The following is a 23,811-nucleotide window of genomic DNA, read 5'->3' on the forward strand; positions in this document are numbered from 1 at the left end:
TGCTTCGGGCTCTCTGCTCAGCGGGGAGCCTGCTTCCACTGCTCTCTCTCTCTTTCTCTCTCTCTCTCTGCCTACTTGTGATCTCTGTCGAATAAATAAATAAAATCTTTTTTAAAAAGCGTTAAAATGAATAAAACTCTGGCCATTAATCCAGTCAATCCATTCCATTTTCACTTGAGAAATATTAGAAATGCTGAGTAAAGATTATTAGTTGCCTGGTTCCACAGATACACTGGAATACATCCAGATACAGTAGAACAAACCCAAATATGGGAACAGGAACGGAAGTTACATATTTAAGACTAAAATGATACATTTTCCCATGACCTCTTGAAGGAAAGATAAAATCTGGTTTTAAAAGTTTTACCAAATAGGGGCACCTGGGTGGCTCAGTCATTAAGAGCCTGCCTTCAGCTCAGGTCATGACCCCAGGGTCCCCAGATCAAGCCCTGCATTGGGCTCCCTGCTTGGCCTGAAGCCTGCTTCTCCTTCTCTACTTGTGTTCACTCTCTTGCTGTGCCTCTGTCAAATAAATAAAATCTTGAAAAAAATAAAAAGAAATAAAAGTTTTACCAAATAGATTGCAATATTGTTTCACAGAATTATTCTTAGTGTAATAAGCTTTAAATAAGAATTCTCTCCTTATATTGTTTGTTAACCACAAACCCTTCTAGAAGAGATTTTTAATTTTGGAAAGGTGGTTTGTAATCAGTTCTTAGAGTTACTGGTTCCCAGCTGCTTCAAAGTACTCAGCATCTTACAGATTCCAACAACCCAGCTCTTTGCTTTGGTATTTGTTTTCTGCTCTATGAGGACAGTGACATGCAACCTGGCTCTAAAGAAGAAAGATTTTTCAAAGTAAATGACCTTCTTATAAGCTATGATTTAGCTTATAAATGAAGAAGAAGAAAGATTGTAGCAACTGACAAGAATCAAGAGTAAGTGACAAGTAAAAACAAGTGTAAGAAAGAAGAGTAATTATATGTTGTAACTGACGGGGTTTGGCCAGTTGACTTGGCCAAACCAAACAATTCGATGAAAAATTCTGTTAGGTATCTGAGTTATCTGGGTGGCATATTATCACCAAGTTAAGTGGTTTCCTTTTTTTTTTTTAAATTTCTGCGCATCTAAACTGTATTTTTGTAAAGGATTCTCAAGCAGTTATGAGGGAGTGGCAAGAAATTCTTGCCAGATTTAGCCAATCAGAAAAAATGAAATAGATGTGGGAGGGGCTTTTAAAAAATGAAACAAACGGGACGCCTGGGTGGCTCAGTTGGTTAAGCAGCTGCCTTCGGCTCAGGTCATGATCCCAGCGTCCTGGGATAGAGTCCCACATCGGGCTCCTTGCTCAGCGGGAGCCTGCTTCTCCCTCTGCCTCTGCCTGCCACTCTGTCTGCCTGTGCTCACTCTGAAAAATAAATAAAATCTTTAAAAAATAAATAAATAAAAATAAAAAATAAAAAATGAAACAAACACAAACAAGTTGACTTTCAATTGTGTGGAGAGGCAGTTTAGTCAAATAACGAAACTAGAAAGAATCTTACCAGGCCTTCTTTTTGGATCCTCTCTTTGGGCTATTGTTTACTCTCATTCAAAAAGATAATTGTATTTACTATTTTATTTTATTTTTTTAAAAGATTTTATTTATTTATTTGACAGAGAGATCACAAGCAGGCAGAGAGGCAGGCAGAGAGAGATGAGGAAGCAGGCTCCCTGCTGAGCAGAGAGCCCGATGCGGGGCTCGATCCCAGGACTCCGAAACCATGACCTGAGCCGAAGGCAGCGGCTTAACCCACTGAGCCACCCAGGCGCCCCCTGTATTTACTATTTTAAAACATTTCTAAAACTACAGAACTCACAGTCTCCTTTGGTAACCCCTTTAATCAGACTAAATTTTGTACAGTGGACCAAGCTCAGTTCCTTTTATACAGGAAACGAGGCTTGTTCAGAAAATGCCTTGAGGGTTACTGGAGACTCCTGTGGGTAGGATGGTAAAAACTTTGGCCAGCTGGATAATTTTATGGAGGGCAAGGCAGGATTAAACAGCCCGACGCGGGGCTCGATCCCAAGACACTGAGATCATGACGCGGGGCTCGATCCCAAGACACTGAGATCATGACCCGAGCCGAAGGCAGCGGCTTAATCCACTGAGCCACCCAGGCGCCCCCACTAAAGAATTCTTTGAGACGTTTCACACATATAATTCATTGAGATGTTTCCATATAATTTACAACAAAAGGACATATAATCTTGTAAATAGATTTAATTATTAGCCTCCTAAAATTATATTTGATCTTCTCATAATTAGGTTTTTACATGATATTCCTTGAAGTTCTGGTCTGTGGTCTATAATAGGAAAGAACCCAACAACCCCAAGGATGCTGGTGCTTTACTTGGTTCAAAATTATCCCCATACGTTAGTGGTTACCTTACTCATGTACATGCAAAATTTATCTTGGGGAGGCTGTTAGGATATAGATTCTTGAGCCCAGCTGGGAGATTCTAATGCAGTAGGTCAGAGGTGGGGCTGGGAATTTCCCCAGATGAGTTCAAAGATAATCTTCAAAGCACATGTTGAAAATCTGTATCCAAAAAGGAGACTAGCTAAGGGCACCTGGCTGGCTCTGTTGGTAGAGCATGTGATTTTTGATCTCAGAGTTGTGAGTTCAAGCCCCACGTTGGGTGTAGAGGTCACTTAAAAATAAAATCTTGGGGTGCCTGGGTGGCTCAGTCGGCTAAGCGTCCAACTCTTATTTTCAGATCAGGCCATGATCTCAGGGTTGTGAGATCAAGCCTCACATGGGGCTTGGTCCTGGGCATTGAGCTTGCTTAAGAATCTCTTTTCCTCTTTCTCTGCCCCTTCCTCCTCTCTAAAAAAATAAATAAATAAATAAAGAAGAAGAAGAAGAAGAAGAAGAAGAAGAAATAAGTAAATAAATAAGTAAATGAAATCTTTTTTTATTTTTTTTTGAAAGATTTTATTTATTTGACAGAGATCACAAGTAGGCAGAGAGGCAGGCAGAGAGAGAGGAGGAAGCAGGCTCCCTGCTGAGCAGAGAGCCCGATGCAGGGCTCAATCCCAGGATCCTGGGATCATGACCTGAGCTGAAGGCAGAGGCTTTAACCCACTGAGCCACCCAGGCGCCCCGAAATCTTTTTTTAAATACAGAATAACCATTTCCCTTGCCCAAATAAGTTTGTATTTTAGAAAATTTAAAGAGTCATGTAAACACTTAGGAAGAGTTTTTGGTTCCAGTTGAGGATGGTGAAAGGGAACCATTTCAAAGCAAAGGTTATTACCCTGTTTTTATATCTTGGGGTTTTTTTTTTGGAAGTGGGGAAGGAGAGATGCCCTAAGACTAAAAGACTTCAAACTTCCATGACGCTTTTAACCCCGAGGAATTCTAGTGGGCAACAGGCAAGTCAGTGAAGAAGACATTACTCTGAGAGAAGTCAATGTGTCCCATGACTGTTTAATCATTAAAAATTTTAGTTTTCACAGAACCACAGAGGACAGTAAAAAATAGAGTAAATGAGAATTGATTAAACCAGTATAGTTTATCACTCGGGTAATGTAAAAAAGAGTCTCAGCGTTAAGTAGCAAGCACCTCCTTCCAAGAAACACTAGATGGTGCTCTGAAATTAGTTTTGATTCAAATGCTTCAGGAAATGGCTGTCTTCAACAAATATTTATTAGGTTATGAACAAAACAGTAAAGATCCTTGCCCTTGTGGAGCTACAGTTTAGTAGGGAGGGTGAGAAGAAAGGCAGACAATAGAAAACAAACATAATAGGTGGTATTAGGAGCATAGTGTCTTAGAAAGTGGTAAGTGCTGTGAAAAATAAGGGAAAAAAAGGTTGGAGGCAGTTCCAATTTTAAACAGGCTCATCAGAGTGGGCTTCATTGAGAAGGAGAGACCTGAACAAAAACTTAAAGGAGTCACTGGAGTGAGTGATGGGGATATCTGGGGATAAAGTGTTCCAGGAAGAGGAACAACCGGGGCAGAGGTTTTACACCCTAAGACAGGAGTGGCCCAGACTGTTTTAAGAATTTCATAAAGCAGGGCACCTGGGTGGCTCAGCAGGTTAAAGCCTCTGCCTTCAGCTCAGATCATGATCCAAGGGTCCTGGGATTGAGCCCTGCGTCGGGCTCTCTGCTCAGCGGAAAGCCTGCTTCCTCCTCTCTCTCTCTCTCTCTCTGCCTGCCTCTCCGCCTACTTGTGATCTCTGTCTGTCAAATAAATAAATAAAATCTTAAAAAAAAAAAAGAATTTCATAAAGCATCTTTTCATGTGTCTGTTGGCCATGTGTATGCCTTCTTTGGAAAAGTGTCTATTCGCGTTCATAATCCCCTGCCAATTTTTAAATTGGACTTTTTGGGTTTTTTGGGTGTTGTGTTGTTTAAGTTCTTTATATGTTTTGGATATCACCCCCTTCACAGGGAAATCATTTGTGCTTAACTTCTCCCATTCTGAGGTTGCATTTTTGTTTTGTTGATGGTTTCCTTTGCTGTGCAAAGCTTTTTACTTCTGGGTAGAAGAAATGCAGATGGCCAACAGGTACATAAAGAGATGATCAACATCACTAATCATCAGGGAAATGCAAATCAAAACCACAATGAGATATCACCTCACACCTGTCAGATGACTAGTATCAAAAAGGAAAGAAATAGCAAGTGTTGGCGAGGATGTAGAGAAAAGAGAGCTCTCTTACACTGTTGGTGGGAATGTAAACTGGTGCAACGACTACACAGAACAGAATGGGGGTTCCTCAAAAATTTAAGAGCAGAAATACCATATGATCCAGTAATCACACTACTGGGTATCTAAGAAAGATACCTAAGATAGATATCTAAGATATCTAAAGATATCAAAGAAAATAAAACACCAGTTCAAAAAGATACATGCACCCCTATGTTCACTGCAGTGTTATCTATAGCCACCAAGATATGGAAGCAACCTAAATGTTCAGTGACAGATGAATGGATAAAGAAGATATGGTATATATATATATACATATATATATATACACATACATACACAATGGATAAAAAAGAGTAAGTCATAAAAGAGAGTAAGATCTTGTCATTTGTGACGACATAGATGGACTCACAAGGTATAATGCTAAGTGAAATAACTCCGAGAAAGACCAATACCATAAGATTTCATGATTCATTTATATAGAGAATCTAAAAAAACAAACAAACAAACAAACAAGCAAAAAAGCCAAAACCCAGAAATAGACTCATAAATACAGAGAATAAACTGGAAGTTGCCAGAAGGGAGAGGGGTTAGGAGATGGGAGAAATAGGTGAAGGGGATTAAGACACACTAACTTCCATTTCTAAAATAAAGAAGTTACAGAGATGGAAAGTATAGCATAGGGAATATAGTCAATAATACTGTAATTACCTTGTATGATGACAGATGGTAACTATACTTTTTGTGATGAGCACTGTATAATGTATACAATTGTCGGCGCGCCTGGGTGGCTCAGTGGGTTAAGCCTCTGCCTTCAGCTCAGGTCATGATCCCAGAGTTCTGGGATCGAGCCCCGCATCGGGCTCTCTGCTCAGCAGGGAGCCTGCTTCCCCTCCTCTCTCTCTCTCTGCCTGCCTCTCTGTCTACTTGTGATCTGTCTGTCAAATAAATAAATAAAATCTTAAAAATAAATAATGTATACAATTGTCAAATAACTATGTTGTGTACCTGAAATGAATATAACATAGTATGACAACTTTACTTAATAAAAATGGAAAAAAGAATTTCACAGAGGCCAGGATGGCAGGAAAGGAGCAGTCTGGGGAGAGGGTTGAGGGGGAGGAGGGAGGAAGAGGAGGCCAGAACACTTATAAAGCCTTGTGGCCTATGTGAGGATTTTGACTTTTACCCTGACTTTGGATAAGAACACCTTTATAGAGGTTGTGATTTGAAACAAATCACATTTGAAACAAATGTTGGGGAAGGTGAATGAATTAGTGATATACCATCAATCATGGACAAATTAACATTGTCCTAAGCAAACTCCATGTTTTTTGAGATTTAGTGATTTAAAAGAAAAATTACATCAGTGATTTAGCTAAATCACATTCTGTGTACAATGTCAAAAGCAATGTCTTAATAACAGAAGACAGTGATTTCATGTAAAAACAAATGTATGATTTTTTTTTCCTCTTCCCTTCCTGAATAATTCAGTTCTCAAGCCATTAGGTGGGGCCAAATAAAATCTGGGCAGGGTGGATGAGGTACAGGGGCCCAGAGCAGGGTGTTGGAGTCCAACCAGAATAAGGAGGGCATCCCCACAAAGGAGCACCCTCGTGTGGGGTGTCTGGAGCCTGTGCAAGGTAGGGAGTATATCTGTATAGGTGGGTGTTGGTGCACAGGAGGGATAAAGAGGCTATTTTGGTGGAGAGGCAGCTAGGGAAAGGATGTGGGGGCAAACATAGGGTGAGGAGGGCATCTGCATGAGAGCGCAGTTTTGGAGTCCAGGTATGAAGAAGAAGGCTTTTATATGGCTTGGAAACCTGGTGTAGGATTTCAGAAAGCAAAGAGTGAGGAGAATATCCATGAAGAAGGGCAGCATAATGCAGAGTCTCAGAGCCCGAGTGGGGTGAAGAGAGCCCTCACATAGAGAGTGGTTAAGTGGGGGCGGAGGGGGATGCACAGAAGTCAGAACCCAAGCGGGGAGAGAAGGGCTCTGTGCATGAGGAAGTACCTAGGACAGATTATGGGTGCTTTAGTGGAGTAAGGAAGGTTTCTATGGCATGAGATGTCAGAGCCCCCCCCCCCTCAGAGGGAGTAGGGCATCTCTTCAGAGAGAAGGAGGTAACAATGCAAGTTTGGTTACATAGGGGGATACATCAGATAAGTAAATATCTTGAGCATAATGGAAACCAGGTTTCTTACTGTCAGAGAAAGGAGTTGACAAATATGGAAAGGGAAAAAATCAGAGTGAACTTTTTGGTGTTAGTTTGGAATTACATGCATACCTTATATTTTTGTGTTTTGGCCTTTTAAATTTAAATTCAGTTAATTAACATCTAGTGTCTTATTAGTTTCAGAGGTAGAGTTCAGGGATTCATCAGTCTTATGTAACACCCAGTGCTCATTACATCACATGCCCTCCTTAATGCCCATCACCCAGTTACCCTATCCCCCTACCTTCCTCCCTTCCGGCATCCCTCAGTTTGTTTCCTATGATTAAGAGTCTCTTATGATTTATCTCCCTCTCTGATTTCATCTTGTTTTAATTTTTTCTTAAATTCCTCATGTTGGTGAGATCATGTGATAATTGTCTTTCTCTGACTGACTTATTCTGCTTAGCATAATACCCTCTAGTTCCATCCATGTCATTGCAAATGGCAAGATTTCATTTTTTTATGGCTGAGTAGTAGTCCATTGTGTTTACTGTATATACCACATCTTCTTTATCCATTCATCTGTGGATGGATATCTGGGCTCCTTCCCTAGTTTGACTATTGTGGACATTGCCACTATAAACGTTGGGTGCAGGTGCCCCTTTGGATCGCTACATTTGTATCCTTGGGGTAAATACCCAGTAGTGCGATTGCTGGGTTGTAGGGTAGCTCTATTTTCAATGTTTTGAGGAACATCCATACTGTGGGAAAGTATCTTAATTAAATGCTCAGAGTTAAACATCACATGGGACAGATAAAAATCATGTTCTATCTGATAGCAAATAATGAAAAGAAAAAAGCATCATTTCCGTGACATCCTATCAAAGATGCTTAACCTGAATCTAATCACAGGGAAACATCAAACAAAGCTTAAGTGTAGGATGTTCCACAAAGTAGCCAACTGTGACCTTCAAAAGCGTCCAGGTCATGAAACATCAAGGAACTACTGAGCATTTGTTGCTGATTGAATGAGACTAGAGAGACACAACTGAAGACAATGTGTGATTTTGAACTGTATCCTTTTACTGTAAAGTATGCTATTTGGGACAATGGTGAAACCTGAATGGAGTCTGATGGTTAGAGGATAGTGATAAATCAGTGTTAATTCTCTGACTTAGATGCTCTTCTTGTGAGTGTGTAGGAGAATGTCCTTGCTTGCAGGAAAAACACACCAAAGTATGCAGGGGCAATGAAGCGTCATATCAGCAACTACTTCAAATGATTGGAGAGAAAAAAGTTTGCACTGTACTTATGACTTTTCCGTAGGTTTGAGATTGCTTCAGAATTAAATACAAAATATTTTAAAATGAAAATGAAAACGGTTATAGTTAAAATCATGAATAGACCAATGACATAATACATTACTAAAGTATGGTTTCCTTAGAATTTTTCAAATTCTAAAGAGAGATTATTAAGTAAATAGATGTCATGGCCATGAAAGAGTTTGTGGGTAAGGGATAAGACTTTGAGGCATTCAAAATATTCCAGGGATCGTTTCTGCTCTTCTCTGTTCCTGTCCCCCAAAGACTTTCTACTTCAGTGGGGATCCAAACACCTCTGAGAATTCTCAGATAGTACCCATGCGGAAGGATTCATAAGTAACTGTGATGGCTACCTTATTTGGTTATAACCTTTGAGAAATATGTATTTATTTTAAGACAATTCCACTAATATCTGAGTTGTTAGACTATTTCAGAAGTGACCTCACTTATTTAGGTTATGTGTGTGAGGTATGCAATAATAATGTTTGTTATTCTAGATAAAGTTAGCCCCTAAAGTATTTTGATTTTATTTTTTTAAATGATTTATTTATTTATTTTAAAGAGAGAGAGGGAATGCTTACAAGCATGAGTTGGGAGAAGGGCAGAGGGAGAGGGAGAGAAAATCTCAAGCAGAATCCGCACTGAGTGCAGGACCCCAAGATCAATCCCACAACCCCAAGATCACAACCTGAGCCAAAATCAAGAGTTGGATGCTTAACTGGTTGCACCACCTTGGGGCCCCTGTATTTTTAGAATGTTTCTCACTTTACATTTCATGCTGCCAATTGTCATTAGTATTCTACCTTCTCATTCTGAAAACTATATTTTAATTCTGAGGTCATTCAGTTTGCTATGTACCTGATCATTTGTTTATATGATTAGAAATACAGTTTGCAAGTTATAAACTCTCCTTCATCTATATTTTCTTCTGGGTTAATGACGTCATTATCCGACTGGTCACCTAAGCTAGAAATATGGGAATCACATTAACTTCCTCCCTCCACCTCCCCTCAACACACACACACACACACACACACATGCATCCCTACACCTGATTGACCTTAAGTTAACGTTGCTTTTCCTGAAACATCTCTGCCTCAAAACATTTCTGAAAAGCCTTCATAATAACATTAGTAATGCTAATAAATTATAGCAAACATTTTATTTTTTTATTTTTTAAAGGATTATTTATTTATTTATTTGACAGACAGAGATCACAAGCAGGCAGGGAGGCAGGCAGAGAGACAGGAAGGGAAGCAGGCCCCCCGCTGAGCACAGAGCCCGACACGGGGGCTTGATCCCAGGACTCTGGGATCATGACCTGAGCTGAAGGCAGAGGCTTTAACCCACTTAGCCACCCAGGTGCCCCCTATAGCAAACATCTTAATGTTTACTATGTACCAGGCACTATTCCAAGGGCTTTGCAAGTTATCTCACTTGATCTTCAATTAGATAATATAATTATCCCCATTTTGCTATAGAGGAAACTGAGCACAAGGAGGCTAAGTGACGTGCCCAAGGTCACACACCTAAAAAGATGAGGCACTAGAATTTGGACCCAGGTAGTTTGATAACAGAATTGGGCTCTTACCCACTCTCAGTCCTGCTCACTCTCAACCAAACAGATTTGGGCCCTTTTCTGCTTTCATAAGCTCTTGTGCATATATCTTTATTATATTCTTACATTGAAATTTTGTATTTTTATATTGGTATTCCTAAATACTAAGAATTTTAGTATTGGCTTGGTCTGTAGAGCATGCAACTCTTAATCTTGGGGTTGTGAGTTCAAGCCCCACATTGAGTGAAGAGATTTCTTAAAAGAATAAAACCTCAAGGGGTGCCTGGGTAGCTCAGTGGGTTAAGCCTCTGCCTTCAGCTCAGGTCATGATCTCAGGGTCCTGGGATTGAGCCCTGCATCAGGCTCCCTGCTCAGCGGGGATCCTGCTTCCCCCTCTCTCTCTGTCTGCCTCTCTGCTTACTTGTGATCTCTCTCTCTGTGTCAAATAAATAAATAAAATCTTTAAAAACAATTTAAAAAACTCAAAAAAACATACAGTAGAGAGAATAATGAATCCACATTATTATACCTCTGTTCATTAGACATAATAAATACATATACACACATCACTCCAATTCAACCCTTAAACATCTTGCAACACTTGCTCTAATTTTGTTTTCTTGTTTTCCTGAAGTATTGTAAAGCAAAACCCAGACATCTTGAAATTTTACCTATAAATTCTAATGTAGAATATTTTTTACAAGGATTTTATTTATTTATTTATTTATTTATTTATTTATTTATTTTTACCTAACTATCATCACAATCTCACACCTAACAAAGTTAATTACTACCTTCTTGATCATCAGTTTCTTGAGGATAGAAACCATTGCAGCTCCTTGTTACCTAGCGCTCCTTGATATATGCTGGAGATTAATAAATGTTTGTTGTGATTCAATAAGGTTTTTTTTTTTTTAAGTTAATAAGAACCATAACATTCATGCTCCAGAAGCAGTGTTTTAGCAACCATCAAGTCTTCAGGTTAACCGACAACTCTCATTTCATCTGCAATGGTTAGTTAGATTAAATGGCACTAAAGTGTTGGCCTTTGAGTATTGTATCTGAGGATACCCTGAGTCTGATTTAGCCTAGATCTGAATTTTCTTGTTCCCACTGTCACTCTGGGGAGAAAGACTAGACTGAGTGGGAGTGTCCATTGGTAAAGATTTCTTAGAAGGAAATATGACAGCATCCACTAAAAAATAATATACTCTTCAAAGAAATTTTTTTGTGGAAATACTCCTGCATGTATGCTAAAATATATGTACAAGGTATTCATTGCTATAATGTTTTATTATAATTTAAAAAGTTGGAGACAACCCTAAGTGCCCATTATCAGAGATATAATTCGATAAATTATGGTTTATCCACCTGACGGAGTACCGAGCAGCTGTTGAAGAGTGAGGTAGAACTGTATGGGCTGACACACTGTCATTGTCAATGTCAGGGAGGACTGTGGAACAATACGTATGTCTGACTCCGTGTGGACAAAAATATGTGTGTGCACATCCGCCTGTTATATCAAGGAATTTCAAAAAAGTAGGAAGCAGAGGCATAAACTGTTAGTAATTGTAGCCAATAGTAGGTTGGGGAGTAAAAATGGGGTAGAATTGAAGGAGATAATCATATTTCACTCCATGTACTGTGATAGTGAATGAATCTTTGAGAAATAAAAATACAATTGTGTTTCAGGTGATTTTAAATGAAAATTTTAAAATCGGGGTGCCTGGGTGGCTCAGTGGGTTAAGCCTCTGCCTTGGGCTCAGGTCATGATCTCAGGGTCCTGGGATCGAGCCCCGCATTGGGCTCTCTGCTCGGCGGAGAACCTGCTTCCTCCTCTCTCTCTGCCTGCCTCTCTGCCTGCTTGTGATCTCTCTCTGTCAAATAAATAAATAAATAAATAAATAAATAAATAAATAAATAAATAAATAAAGTAAGTAAGTAAGTAAATGAAAATTTTAAAATCAAGGGCACAAGCTCAGCAGGGAATCTGCTTGAGATTCTCTCTCCCTCTGCCTCTACTCCCCTCTCTTTTTCTCTCTTTCTAAAATAAATGAAATAAATAAATCTTCTTAAAAAATGAAGTCAAGGGTGTGCTATGTGCAAGGCACTATACTGAAAAGAATTTTAACTGATTTCAAAGTGTTAAAATAAGAAACTGTACTCTTTCGAGATTTGAGAAGAACAAAGGCTGAGAAGCTTTTTAAACGTTAGAAATAAAGTGAACTTTTCCAACAAACATTTATTTATTTAAAGATTGTATTTATTTATTTGACAGCAAGAGAGGGAACATGAATGGGGGAGTGGGAGAGGGAAAATCAGGTTTCCTGTAGAACAGGGAGCTAGTTGCAGGGCTCAATCCCAGGACCTTGGGATCATGACCTGAGCCAAAAGCAGATGCTTAACTACAGAGCCACCCAGATACCCCATCAATAAACTTTTATTTAATACCTCCTCTGTAACAGGCACTGATGGGTGCTGGGAGAGAGAGAAATGTGTATAAAACCCTCCCAATTCTTCTGAATCACGAGAAAGATACTTTGTGTCTTAAGTAATGAAAATGGCAGATGAGGGCCTTAAAAATGACTAAATGTCACAGCTGTGAACTGTTTGTTCAACACGACTCAGGAGTTTTTTATTCTAAACTCAGATTTCTAAATTTTCTTATTTAAGTAGAATTGGTACACAATGTTATAATAGTTTCAGTGCATATAAGCTCTGATTTTTTTTTAAAATATTTTATTTATTTATTTGACAGACAGAGATCACAAGTAGGCAGAGAGGCAGGCAGAGATAGAGGAGGAAGCAGGCTCTCCACTGAGCAGAGAGCCCGATGCGGGGCTTGATCCCAGGACCCTGGGATCATGACCTGAGCCGAAGGCAGAGGCTTAACCCACTGAGCCACCCAGGCGCCCCTAAGCTCTGATTTTTAAAACAAATTCCCCATCTCCCTTCTTATTACATTTTAGTTATGGAATGCCAAAACATCCACTAATTTGTGGATTACACTGGAGTGATACATGAGTAGTTCACAAGAAATTGGGAATACCTTACCACATTAAACAACAACAATCGTAAACCTACAGCATTTACATTGCCTGTCCCGTTTATAAGTCCCCTCTTCCAAGTCCCACCTATCCATCCAGCCATCCATTTGTTCACTCATTCAACAAATATTTTATTGAATGTCTACTTTGTCATTGTGTTAGGAGATACTGAAGGTGAAAGCAAAAGGTTATTTTATTTTAGAAAACACATTTTAATGTTTAAAAAAATGCAGTCTCAAATAGAACAATGTAATTCCTGTGCAAAAGTAAGGGACAAATAGCATTAAAGCTTTGCTTACTGCATTTCACAGAACATGAGCATAATAATTGTATGGCTGATCTGTAAAACTCTGTTAAAGCACCTAAGACATTGAGCATTTTTCCTGATGTTAATGATTTAGGAGTTAATTGAAATACACAATTAGAAAATAAATTGTTAGCAAATCCTGGGTAGATTTATAAATTACTAAAAACAAAACATAAACCTCTCGGTTTTTATTTCACTTTGTACATATAGATGTTTAAAATGTAGACTGTCCAATTTTATGAGTCCTAGAATCTTCTTTTCAGTGTCAGTGTGTCAGGCTTTTATTTCTTACATCAAAATAAGTGTTAAAAGATACTGAGGGGGGCCTGGGTGGCTCAGTGGGTTAAAGCCTATGCCTTCGGCTCAGGTCATGATCTCAGGGTCCTGGGATGGAGCCTCTCATCGGGTTCTCTGCTCAGCAGGGAGCCTGCTTCCCTCCCCGTGCCCACCCCCGCCCCCGCCTGCCTCTATGCCTACTGGTGATCTCTGTCTGTCTAATAAATGAATAAAATCTTTAAAGTAAATAAATAAATAAAAAAGATACTGAGGATGGGGCACCCGGGTGGTCCAGTCAGTTAAATGTCTCACTCTTGATTTTGGTTAGGTCATGATCTCAGGGTTGTGAGATCAAGCCCTGCTTTGAGCTCCATGCTGGGCATGGAGCCTGCTTAAGATTCTCTCTATCCCTCTCCTTCGGCCCTTCCCCCCACCCTTTCTCCGTCTCTCTCAAAAAACCAAAAAACCAGATAGGGGCACCTGGGTGGCTCAGTCAATTAACCCTCTGCCTTCAGCTCAGGTCACAATTTTGGAGTCTCAGGCTTGAGCCCAGCATTGGGCTCTCTGCTCAGTGGTTATTCTGCTTCTCCCTCTGCCCCTCACCCTGCTCATGCACTCTCTCAAACAAATAAATAAAATCTTTTAAAAAAGTAAAAAATAAATTAAATAAAAAATTAAAAAAAGAAATATTGAGGATATACCATATTCACTCACAACCCTTTCCCTAATTTATCAGTACTCTTTGGTATTTATATCATGAGATCATTGATGAACATATTGCAGTGGCCACTGATCAATAAAATCAGTAGACAGGGAATTTGGAGACCAAAAATTGGAGTCAAATTTCTGCTGCTGGTGGCAGTTTACAACCGAACTCTCAGTTTCTGTTTTCTCAGCCACAAAAGAGTAGAGGATTTGTGAAAGGATTAAATACAAATATTTTAAATGCCCTAGAAGCTATAAAGCACTGTAGATATTTTGTGTTTCTATTCATTATAACATTACTCTAGATAAATGGTATTTATTAGAAACCAAAAGCAGGGGTTGCTTGGGTGGCTCAGTGGGTTAAAGCCTCCGCCTTCAGCTCAGGTCATGATCCTGGGATCCTGGGATCCTGGGATCGAGCCCGCATCCGGCTCTCTGCTCAGCAGGGAGCCTGTTTCCTCCTCTCTCTCTGCCTGCCTCTCTGCCTACTTTGTGATCTCTGTCAAATAAATAAATAAAATCTTTAAAAAAAAAAAAGAAAGAAACCAAAAGTAGACATATTAGTGGAGGAACACTATTCCCCTGTCAGAAACAAAACAAGGAGGTTTCTTTTCATCATCACTGTTTTCAACACTGTTCTGTACTTGTGCAAGACCAGTGCTCTAACCACTGAGCTGTGGAGCCTATCCAACACTGGTCTGTACTTCTAGGCCAGTGTTGTCCAACAGAACTTTCTGCAGTGATGGAAATGTTCTGTCTGTGCTGTCAAACATGGTAGCCACTGGCCGCATGTGCTATCTAAATTTAAACAACTTACAATAAAACTAAATTTAAAATTCGTTTCCTCAGTTGCCTTCGCTACATTTCAAGTGTTCATTAGCTATGTGTGTCTAGTCACTACCGTATTGAACAGCGCGAATATAAAACGTTTACTTCACCTTAGAAAATTCTACTGGATTAGGAGTTGTTTGGTCTACAAATATAATGTTTAATAATCACATATCCATCCATCTATTTATTTGTTTAAATAAATGCATTTTAAAGCAAATTGCAGACATACGTACTTCTCTCCTAAATTCTTCAGCATGCATATCGTTAACTACAGTTCAATACTGATTTATGTTTTTTTTTTAAGATTTTATTTATTTATTTGACAGATCACAGTAGACAGAGGCAGGCAGAGAGAGAGAGAGAGGGAAGCAGGCTCCCTGCTGAGCAGAGAGCCCGATGTGGGGTTCGATCCCAGGATCCTGAGATCATGACCTGAGCCGAAGGCAGTGGCTTAACCCACTGAGTCACCCAGGTGTCCCCTGATTTATATTTTAATTGATAAAATTATATACAGTGAAAGGAACAAATCTTTTTAAAGAGTACCAATCAATGAATATTGATTAGATACCTACATCTATGTACTACAAACCCTAACAAGATCTAGAACATTGCCATAGCCCCCCAAGTTTCCTGATTCTGCTTCCCATTCAGTCCCCACGTCCACCTCTACTTTCTGATTTTTTTCAATACAAACTAATTTTGTCTGTTCTTAAACACCACATAAATGAAATCATACTACAAATATTCTTTTGTATACGGCTTCTTTGACTTAGCATAAGGTGTTTACACTTATCTAGGTTGTTACATATATTGGTATTATAAACCTCTATATTGCTGAGTTAATGTCAATTGTATAACTATGCCATAGTTAATCTACTTTCTTGTTGATAGACACCTAGTTGCCAATTTTGGATATTATGTGAATATTCTCATGCAACTCTTTTCCTAGACATATGTTTACATTTTTCTAAGAATGGAATTGCTGGGTCATGACAGGTATATGTTTAATTGTTTGTTGCTAACATATAAATTAAGTTGATTTTTGTGTATTTACCTATATTCTATGATTTTGCTAAATATATGATAAAATATTGCTAATTTACTTAATAGGTTTTTTCTACCTTTAAAAAGGGCATTTCTGTCTCCATTTATGGTAATAACATAGTAACTTCTATTGTATTTACCCTCCCAAAGATACAATGTATAAACCCTGGACAAAAAATTTTTTTCTTTTTTTTTTACAAAATATTTTTTAAAAACTATCCCAAAGTACTGGAAAGTGGCCCCAAACAGGCAGAAACTGAGGAAGAGAAGACATTTAGAAGAGATGAATAGTACGGGGTGAGTTTTCCATTTTTATGACTTTTGTCTGAAAGCAGGCATCAGTCAATGCCACGTGGGAGGATCCAAGTCTCTCTGGCTTAAGGAACCAAAGGAGGGAGTTCAGCGCAACCACAGCAGCTAGGAAGTGACAGAGAATCCTAGGAAGGAAAGAGATACAGAGAAAGGCCCCAAATGCTACATATACATTCTGCCCAAATCTCTAGCTGACTTCTGAATTTGGCATGCGTTTGGAAAACACCAAACATCTCAATTAATAAAATGATTGAACAAAAATTTCAACTAATGGGACGCCTGGGTGGCTCGGTTGGTTAAGCGGCTGCCTTCGGCTCAGGTCATGATCCCGGGGTCCTGGGATCGAGTCCCACGTCAGGCTCCTTGCTCGGCAGGAAGCCTGCTTCTCCCTCTGCCTACCACTCTGTCTACCTGTGCTTGCTTTCTCCCTCTCTCTCTCTCTGACCAAAAAAAAAAAAAAAAAAAAACCATCTAAGAATCTTTGCTGTAACCACTAAAAACTTACTGTGCCTCTTCCTACATTCTAATTAAAAAAAAAAAAAAATTTTCAACTGATGACAACCACAGAGGAGACAGAGTTTAGACACAGTTTGAGCACAGCCTGATGAAACAAACAACAAACAAACAAACAAATGAATGAACAAAAATCAACGTTCTTCAGACAGACATAATAGAACCCAGAGACTATAGATATCATTTACAGTGTCCAGGATATAACTCAAAATTGTTAGGTATATGAAGAACCTGGACAACTTGTCCCATATTCAAAGAAAATGTGATACAGATGTTAGAATTAGCTGACAAGTTTTGAAAGCAGTTAGTATAAATATACTTAAGGACATAAATAAAAATATGCTCATAATGAAGGTACAGACCATATGCATCATTGGAAAAACAATAACTAAAAAGAGAACCGAATGTAACTTCTATTACTGAAAAATAAAATATCAGAAATATTTGGGCTTAATAGTATATGGGAGATGACAGAATAGTCAGTGAACTTGAAGGTGTATCAATGAATATTATCTGAGCTGAAGAACACACAGGAAAAAAGCATTAAAAATAAAATTAACAGAGCCTCAGTAACCTCTGGGACAATATAAAAAAATCTAGCATGTGTGTAATTGAAATTACTGGAGAAATAGAAGATACGATAGAAAAAAAAAACCTTAAGATACTAGCATATGGAATATAGAAACATACAAAAAATGATAATACCTTATGACTAAGTGAGGCTTTTCTCAGAAAGAAAAGGATTGCTTAACATTCAAATATCAATGTAATTCATCATTAATAGAAAAAAAAAAGAAGAAAGTCATGTGATCACTCTAACAGAGGCAGAAAAATACTCATTCATGACCCAACAAAATTGGCAAATTAGGTATAGAAGAAACTTCTGATAGAGGAAGCTGATAGAGGGCATCTATAAAAATTGTCAACATTTATTTATTTATTTATTTAGTACATTTACTTAAGTAATCTCTACACCCAATATGAAAAACTCTTATTCTTAAAGAAACAACAATAAGGGTCATCGGAGTGGCTCAGTCGGTTAAGTGTGCGATTCTTGATTTTTGATTCATGATCTCAGGATAGTAAGATCGAGCCCTGGGTAGGGCTCTGGCTCCACACTGGGCATGGAGCATACTTAAGGTTCTCTCTCCCTCTCCTTCTGCCCCTCCTCCCCTTCACTTGCACATGCGTGCACACACTTTCTCTTTCTAAAAAAAAAAAGAAAAAGAAAGTGAAAAAAGAAACAAGAACAACAAAATACCCTAATAAAAAAATGGGCTAAGCACATGCTACGGTCTGAATGCGTGTGTCCCGCCAAAATTCATATGTTGCATTCCTAATACCCTATGTGATGGTATCAGGAGGTGAAGGCCTCTGGGAGGTGATTAGGTCATAAGAGTGGAGCCCCCATGAATGGGATTAGTGTCTTATAAGAGATCCTGGGGAGTTCCCTAGCTCCTTCTGCCACAAAAGATAAGGAGAAATCTGCCACCTGGAAGAGAGCCCTCACCCAACCATGCCAGCGCCCTGATGACAGACTTCCAGCCTCTAGAACTGTGAGAAATAAGTTTCTCTTGTTTACCAGCCACTCACTCTGTGGTATATTGTTAGAGCATCCTGAACAAACTAAGACAGACATAAACCATCATCTCACAAAAGATGGAACACATATTGGCCAATAAACGTGTGAAGAAATCAATCCCCAACCTTACTTGAAGGAATATAAAAGAAGCGATAAGATTCTTTCATCCAGTATGAGCCAACCACTGTTTTTGGATGCCAGGGAGTGAACAAAACAGACAAAAATCCTGGAGATTGAAAACAGACAATAAAAAACAAACATCATAAACAGATACATAATGTAAAAAGGCAAAAGGCAGTAAACGGGAGAGGTTGAAATTTTGTTCATTCCACTTAGTGAATTTATCACTCTGAAGTGACCGTGTTCATTACTGAGATCTAGCACCTAGAACGGTGTGTGGCACATACTAAGTGCTCTATAAAATTTTGTTGAATGAATATATGAGAAAATGTTTCCTGGCATTTTTAGGGAAATTCTTTCCTACGTTTTATTTTCATCTACCATCTACGTATAAAATGGTATTGTGTAAGTCCAGATAAAGTCAACTCAGACAGAGTAAAGATATTGCAATGTCCTTGGTGATCAAGAAGAAATCTGGGACTAGATTTGTGCTGGCATGTGCTGTAGCATCATTGTCACCTGTGCCTTGAGGGCACTGATCTGTGGGGGTAAGGATATCAGGATCTCCACCTCCCGAGCCAGCTTACCTGGCTCACCTATTTCCTTTTTTCCATTCTTCTCTCGAGTTAACATATGAGATAATTTACTCACTTATAATTACTCATAATTATTGTTTGCTCCCCACCCCCACCTCACCCCATACCATTTGAGTGTCATGAAGGCAAGGATCCTATTCTGTTATTTCTGGTACTGAGTAGATGCTCAACCAATAGTGGAATGAATGGATGAATGAATGAATGTCTCAAAAGAGAGAAAGGAATCTGGGAAGGTCTTGAATTCTCGCTCTTCCTCCAAGTCTTGCCAGGGTAAGTTCACCCCCTCTTTGCACAGTCTACATTCCAAGACACTAGAGACAAAGCCTCCATGGGGCATAAATATTTACTAGTTTGTTCATTCTCAGAATGACTTTACAACTCTGTTTACACACCCATCCTTCTGTGTGCCCGTTGGTGTTTTGTATGTGAATCCTTTGTTCATTCTAGAGGTTGCTTAAAGGAGGAATTTAGATTAATATCTGTGACATCATGATAGGACAAAATGGGATGAAGTTGAGCTCCGTTCTGTAGAGGCTTTTTTCTCTGTAAGTGGAGACTACTTTTCCTCTTCCTGAAGAAAAATCTGGTAGCTGTTTAAATACTGGAGGAAGCTGAGCTCTTAAATTTATCATCAGGAAAGTACTGGAAAAAGGGAGGCAACAGAGTACAACAGCAGTAAAAGTACCACACGTTTTGAGGGAGTGCCTACTTCAAAATTTTCCCAATTAGCAGCTACCTTTCTCTCTTACTTTCAAATTTTCTTAGGATGATGAAATGAAAATACTCGGTTCTTGGTTATTTTTCACAAATCTTATTGTCTTCATGAAAACTTCCCAGCCCCTTAAAAAATCCACAGAGGGAAATTCTTCTTTAGAAAACACAGTAAATCATGCTCTTTTCTTTGAAATAACTGTGGTAGGAAGACAAATTCTTCCCTTTAGTTTGAAGAGTCATGTTTTTAAGTTGCTTGATGGTGGTTACATCTGATCTTCATATAAACTTGTATCTCTCTCATTTTTAAAAGGAAAGATGAGAGAATGGAATTAGCTCATTAATTATTTAAAATACTTGGTGCAACTGTTCCTTATGAATTAATCCGGGCACTTGGAAGACAATTACACTCAGTGTTAATAACATTGCCAACCTTTTCCAGTATGCTGCACTCCAAATACTATTGTGTTTTCATTGACAACATTCACTATTACATATGCATATGAAAAACAGGCATTTTTCATCAGAATTACCGTAATAGCATTAAGAGATTATTATTTTTTCCAATTTCCTTGGAAGAAAATTCACTTAAATTAGATTATTTATTACTTGACTGCTCTCCTATGTTTAGGTAACTGGAGTCCATGAAAGTATAAACTTCAGAATAAAAGGCATGATTTTATACATTAATGATTTCAAATAAAAGAAGAGTGCTAGTTTGTGCATCACTTCTTTCGAGAAAGTTAAGTCTGTGTTCTGCTTAGGAGAGATAACACTTTTTGTCCCTATAGGTGGCCCCCCTGGTGTAGCCATTAGTTGCTAATTACTTGCAAACAAATAAACAATTAACTCCTCAAGCTGCTGGCTGGGTGAGTGTTCATTGACATGCTAAAACTTTCTAAGACAGGATTTTAATTAGTGACGTTCTAAATCCAGCCCCCTTGTCTGCGGAGCCATAAGGTGAACTGCAGGAAGATCCCAGCCCTGTACACATGGGGCAGAGCCAGCCAAGAGGCAGGGAGAGGCCAGAGCTGTCGTTTCGGGCAACCCACTTGAGGATGGCTCCCAGTCTTCCGGAAGGTGCTCAGCTTGGGGAAAGCAAACCCTCGCCCTGCTCCTTTTCCATTGAGAGCATTCTAGGACTGGACCAGAAGAAAGACTGTGTTCCTTCAATGAAACCCCACAGGCCCTGGGCCGACACCTGCGGCTCCTCAGGTACGCGACCGCTTGGTTTTTAAAATTCTTTGTTGTTTTCGTCTGCAGCGTTTATTTTGGTCTTTATTCCATAAAACACAGAGTTGGAGAAAAACTACAATTTCATCGAATTACATAACTCCAGGATGAGGACTTTGAATGCCTCCAGCTGAGTTCTATAGGAGACAAAAAGAATAATCAGCCTTAGATCCAAGTGGGTAAAGTTCATTCACAAGAAATGCCAAGAACCTGCATTTATTTCATAAGGTCTTTTATTTCACACATCAGATATTCTATGTTTTCAGTGAAAAATAAAAAAAAATTAAATTTTTTCACTGAAAAAATCAGAAACCAAAATGTTCTTTAGCACCAAGGCAGGATCTTTATTTTTGTTTGCTTCTTAGTTTTTGGTTGATGGGAAGTCGGTTCTCTTGTAAAACACAGAATTCCACTTGGAAAATTAAAGGCAAGTTCCTGATATTACTTCTTCTAGAACTTGGTGGAATACAGGATTGAACATCTAAGATGGAATATATTTTTCTGTTGTTGTTGTTGTTGTTGTTGTTTTTCAACAGTCTCAGGAACTAATTTATTTCTTCATTGCAGGGGTTTTCTAATTATTTTTCTGTTTTTAGGGAAAGATGTTAACCTACGTGTGCATATCCCAAGCCTTCCCAATGGGATACCCTTCCCTCATACTGTGGATCACCCAGTGCCAGAAGAAAAATTTTTGAAATACGAAAATTACTTTTCATCCTCAGAAAGACTGTCGTTGAAAAGAGAGCTGAGTTGGTATCGAGGCCGGAGACCCAGAACTGCTTTTACTCAAAACCAGGTGGGAAGTTTTTTTTCAACTAGTAATGATAATATAAAAAGGCTTTAACTGACACCCTATTGAGCAAAAACCCAATCACTTTGGGATCTCAGTTTGGAAGCCTTGTTATGAAACAATGACTTTCTGGAGTTGTTTTTAAACAGTTTCTGGATAGTCATTTTTAAAAAAAAGATATACATTAATTGCCTAAGATTTAAATGCAGTTGTTTTGTGATATGAAGTCCATTTTATGATAACATACCAAATATCAACATTTTATATTACTATTTCCTTTTTCTTAGATTGAAGTGTTGGAAAATGTCTTTAGAGTTAACTGCTATCCTGGCATTGACATCAGAGAAGACTTAGCTCAAAAATTGAATCTAGAGGAAGATAGAATCCAGGTAATTTTCAAATTTAGTTGTTACTTGTTATGATTGAAACGTTAATAATAATAAAATAATGTTTCTGAGATCTGTGGTATTTTTCCTTAATTTTAGATCTGGTTCCAAAATCGGCGTGCAAAGCTAAAAAGGTCCCATAGAGAATCACAGTTCCTAATGGCGAAAAAAAATTTCAACACGAATCTCCTGGAATAGATAGAAAACTAAACATGTGAGTTTTCTTACAATTGCAGAACATGAAGAATCAATGGAAATATCAAGTGTTAAAAATGTGATGTTTTCTTTTCTGCATTTAATCTGAGTGTTGTCATTTTTTCCCTAAAATATATTGTAAATATTTACTGTTATAACATTGTACCTATTATACTTGGGCACTTTTAGTTACAATAAAGCCCTTTCCTATATATTTTAATAAAATTTTCAGAAAAAGCCAGCTATTTTTTAAGTGAATTTAATCTAATAAATGTTAAGCAAATTTAATCTAATAAATTAGTTCGGTAAAATCAGCAAACACATGACTAGGTGATTCCACAAGCTGGATTCAATTTACAAAATAATTCAAGTAAAATAATCTGAAGAATGGCACAAAGATATGATCTGTTTCAATTACTTTTCTTCAAGTGCATTTTGAAACGGGATTATTAGTTTCTCTTGATTTCTGGCATAAAGCAGCAAAAATTTCTCACCATCTATCAATACAAATCCTTCTAGCATGCCAGTTTCAAGTTGTTGTTTTTTTTTTTTAAGCAAAATCATTATGGGGAGGTAGAGATAGAAAGGTATCAGTCGTCATATTCATAAATACATTGTAAAAAGATTCTAACTGGAAATAAATGAAAAATTTTAAAATATTTTCCTAGTTATTTAATGTTGTGTTTTACTTTCATTCATTAAAGTAATAATGATCATCTGGCTTGTATCTGTTTCTAGTTTAGTGATTTCTACTCAACAGCGTATTTTTTATTATAATAAATCATTGAGAGAGAAGGTGGAGTAACTGAACTGCCCTTTGTATGCACTAGGACGTTGTTGCTGGAAATAATCAGGGCACTTGTTTGGGAAAAAAAGTATCTATTTTCCCTGCATTTGCCATTGTACTTGCCTGTTAAAGATGGGAACAGGTAAGATGCATCACAAGAAGGAAATCCTACCACTGGATGTCTGGGTATTTGTTTTCTAGTTAATTAGTGGAAGACCCAAGTGGCTGTTCTTTTTGAAATGTTTGCTTGAGGACTTTGACTTGGTCTCCTGGAAACTGTATTTCAGCTGCGCTCATTGAGTTGAATTCTCCCTTCCCTTCATCTTAACTGCTCCTCTGTCCTCTTCTCTCCCCGTGGAATGTTCTTGTGGAATTATTGAGTGTCTACCCACTAGACACATTTTTGTTTACTTGTTTGTATGAGAAAGAGGAGAGGGAGTTTGCATGTTATCACTGAGGAAAAGTGAGGTGACTCAGATTTTAGAGCTTTTAAAAATCATTTAGGGATAGAGAGAGCTCTGTCCCAACTGCTGGTCAGCAATCGACTGGTTGTATTCTGTCTCACGGTTGCCAAGATGGAGAGAGAGGAGGAAAAGAAAGACAGCAGGGCAGCAACTGGAAAACCAGAGTCACTAAGTGT

At 38.4% G+C, this 23,811-nt stretch overlaps 1 protein-coding gene across 1 annotated transcript; it reads left to right on the forward strand.

Annotated features, from left to right (window-relative positions):
• The first annotated feature begins 20,761 nt into the window (after positions 1-20,761).
• HESX1 (HESX homeobox 1) lies at positions 20,762-23,021 on the forward strand. Its single transcript, XM_047712091.1, has 4 exons — positions 20,762-20,995; positions 21,610-21,809; positions 22,091-22,192; positions 22,289-23,021. The coding sequence occupies exons 1-4, from the start codon at positions 20,773-20,775 to the stop codon at positions 22,385-22,387; spliced, it is 624 nt and encodes a 207-aa protein (XP_047568047.1). The 5' UTR covers positions 20,762-20,772; the 3' UTR covers positions 22,388-23,021.
• Positions 23,022-23,811: the final 790 nt, after the last annotated feature.

This window comes from Lutra lutra, chromosome 1, assembly GCF_902655055.1.
Source record: "Lutra lutra chromosome 1, mLutLut1.2, whole genome shotgun sequence".
NCBI classification, from domain to species: domain Eukaryota; kingdom Metazoa; phylum Chordata; class Mammalia; order Carnivora; family Mustelidae; genus Lutra; species Lutra lutra.

Excerpts from the sequence above, each read along its gene's own strand:
- HESX1 (XM_047712091.1), top strand. The coding sequence starts at position 20,773 with ATGGGGCAGAGCCAGCCAAGAGGCAGGGAGAGGCCAGAGCTGTCGTTT. Across the intron at positions 20,996-21,609 it reads CGACACCTGCGGCTCCTCAG|GGAAAGATGTTAACCTACGT; the intron begins GTACGCGACCGC and ends TTCTGTTTTTAG. Across the intron at positions 21,810-22,090 it reads CTGCTTTTACTCAAAACCAG|ATTGAAGTGTTGGAAAATGT; the intron begins GTGGGAAGTTTT and ends CCTTTTTCTTAG.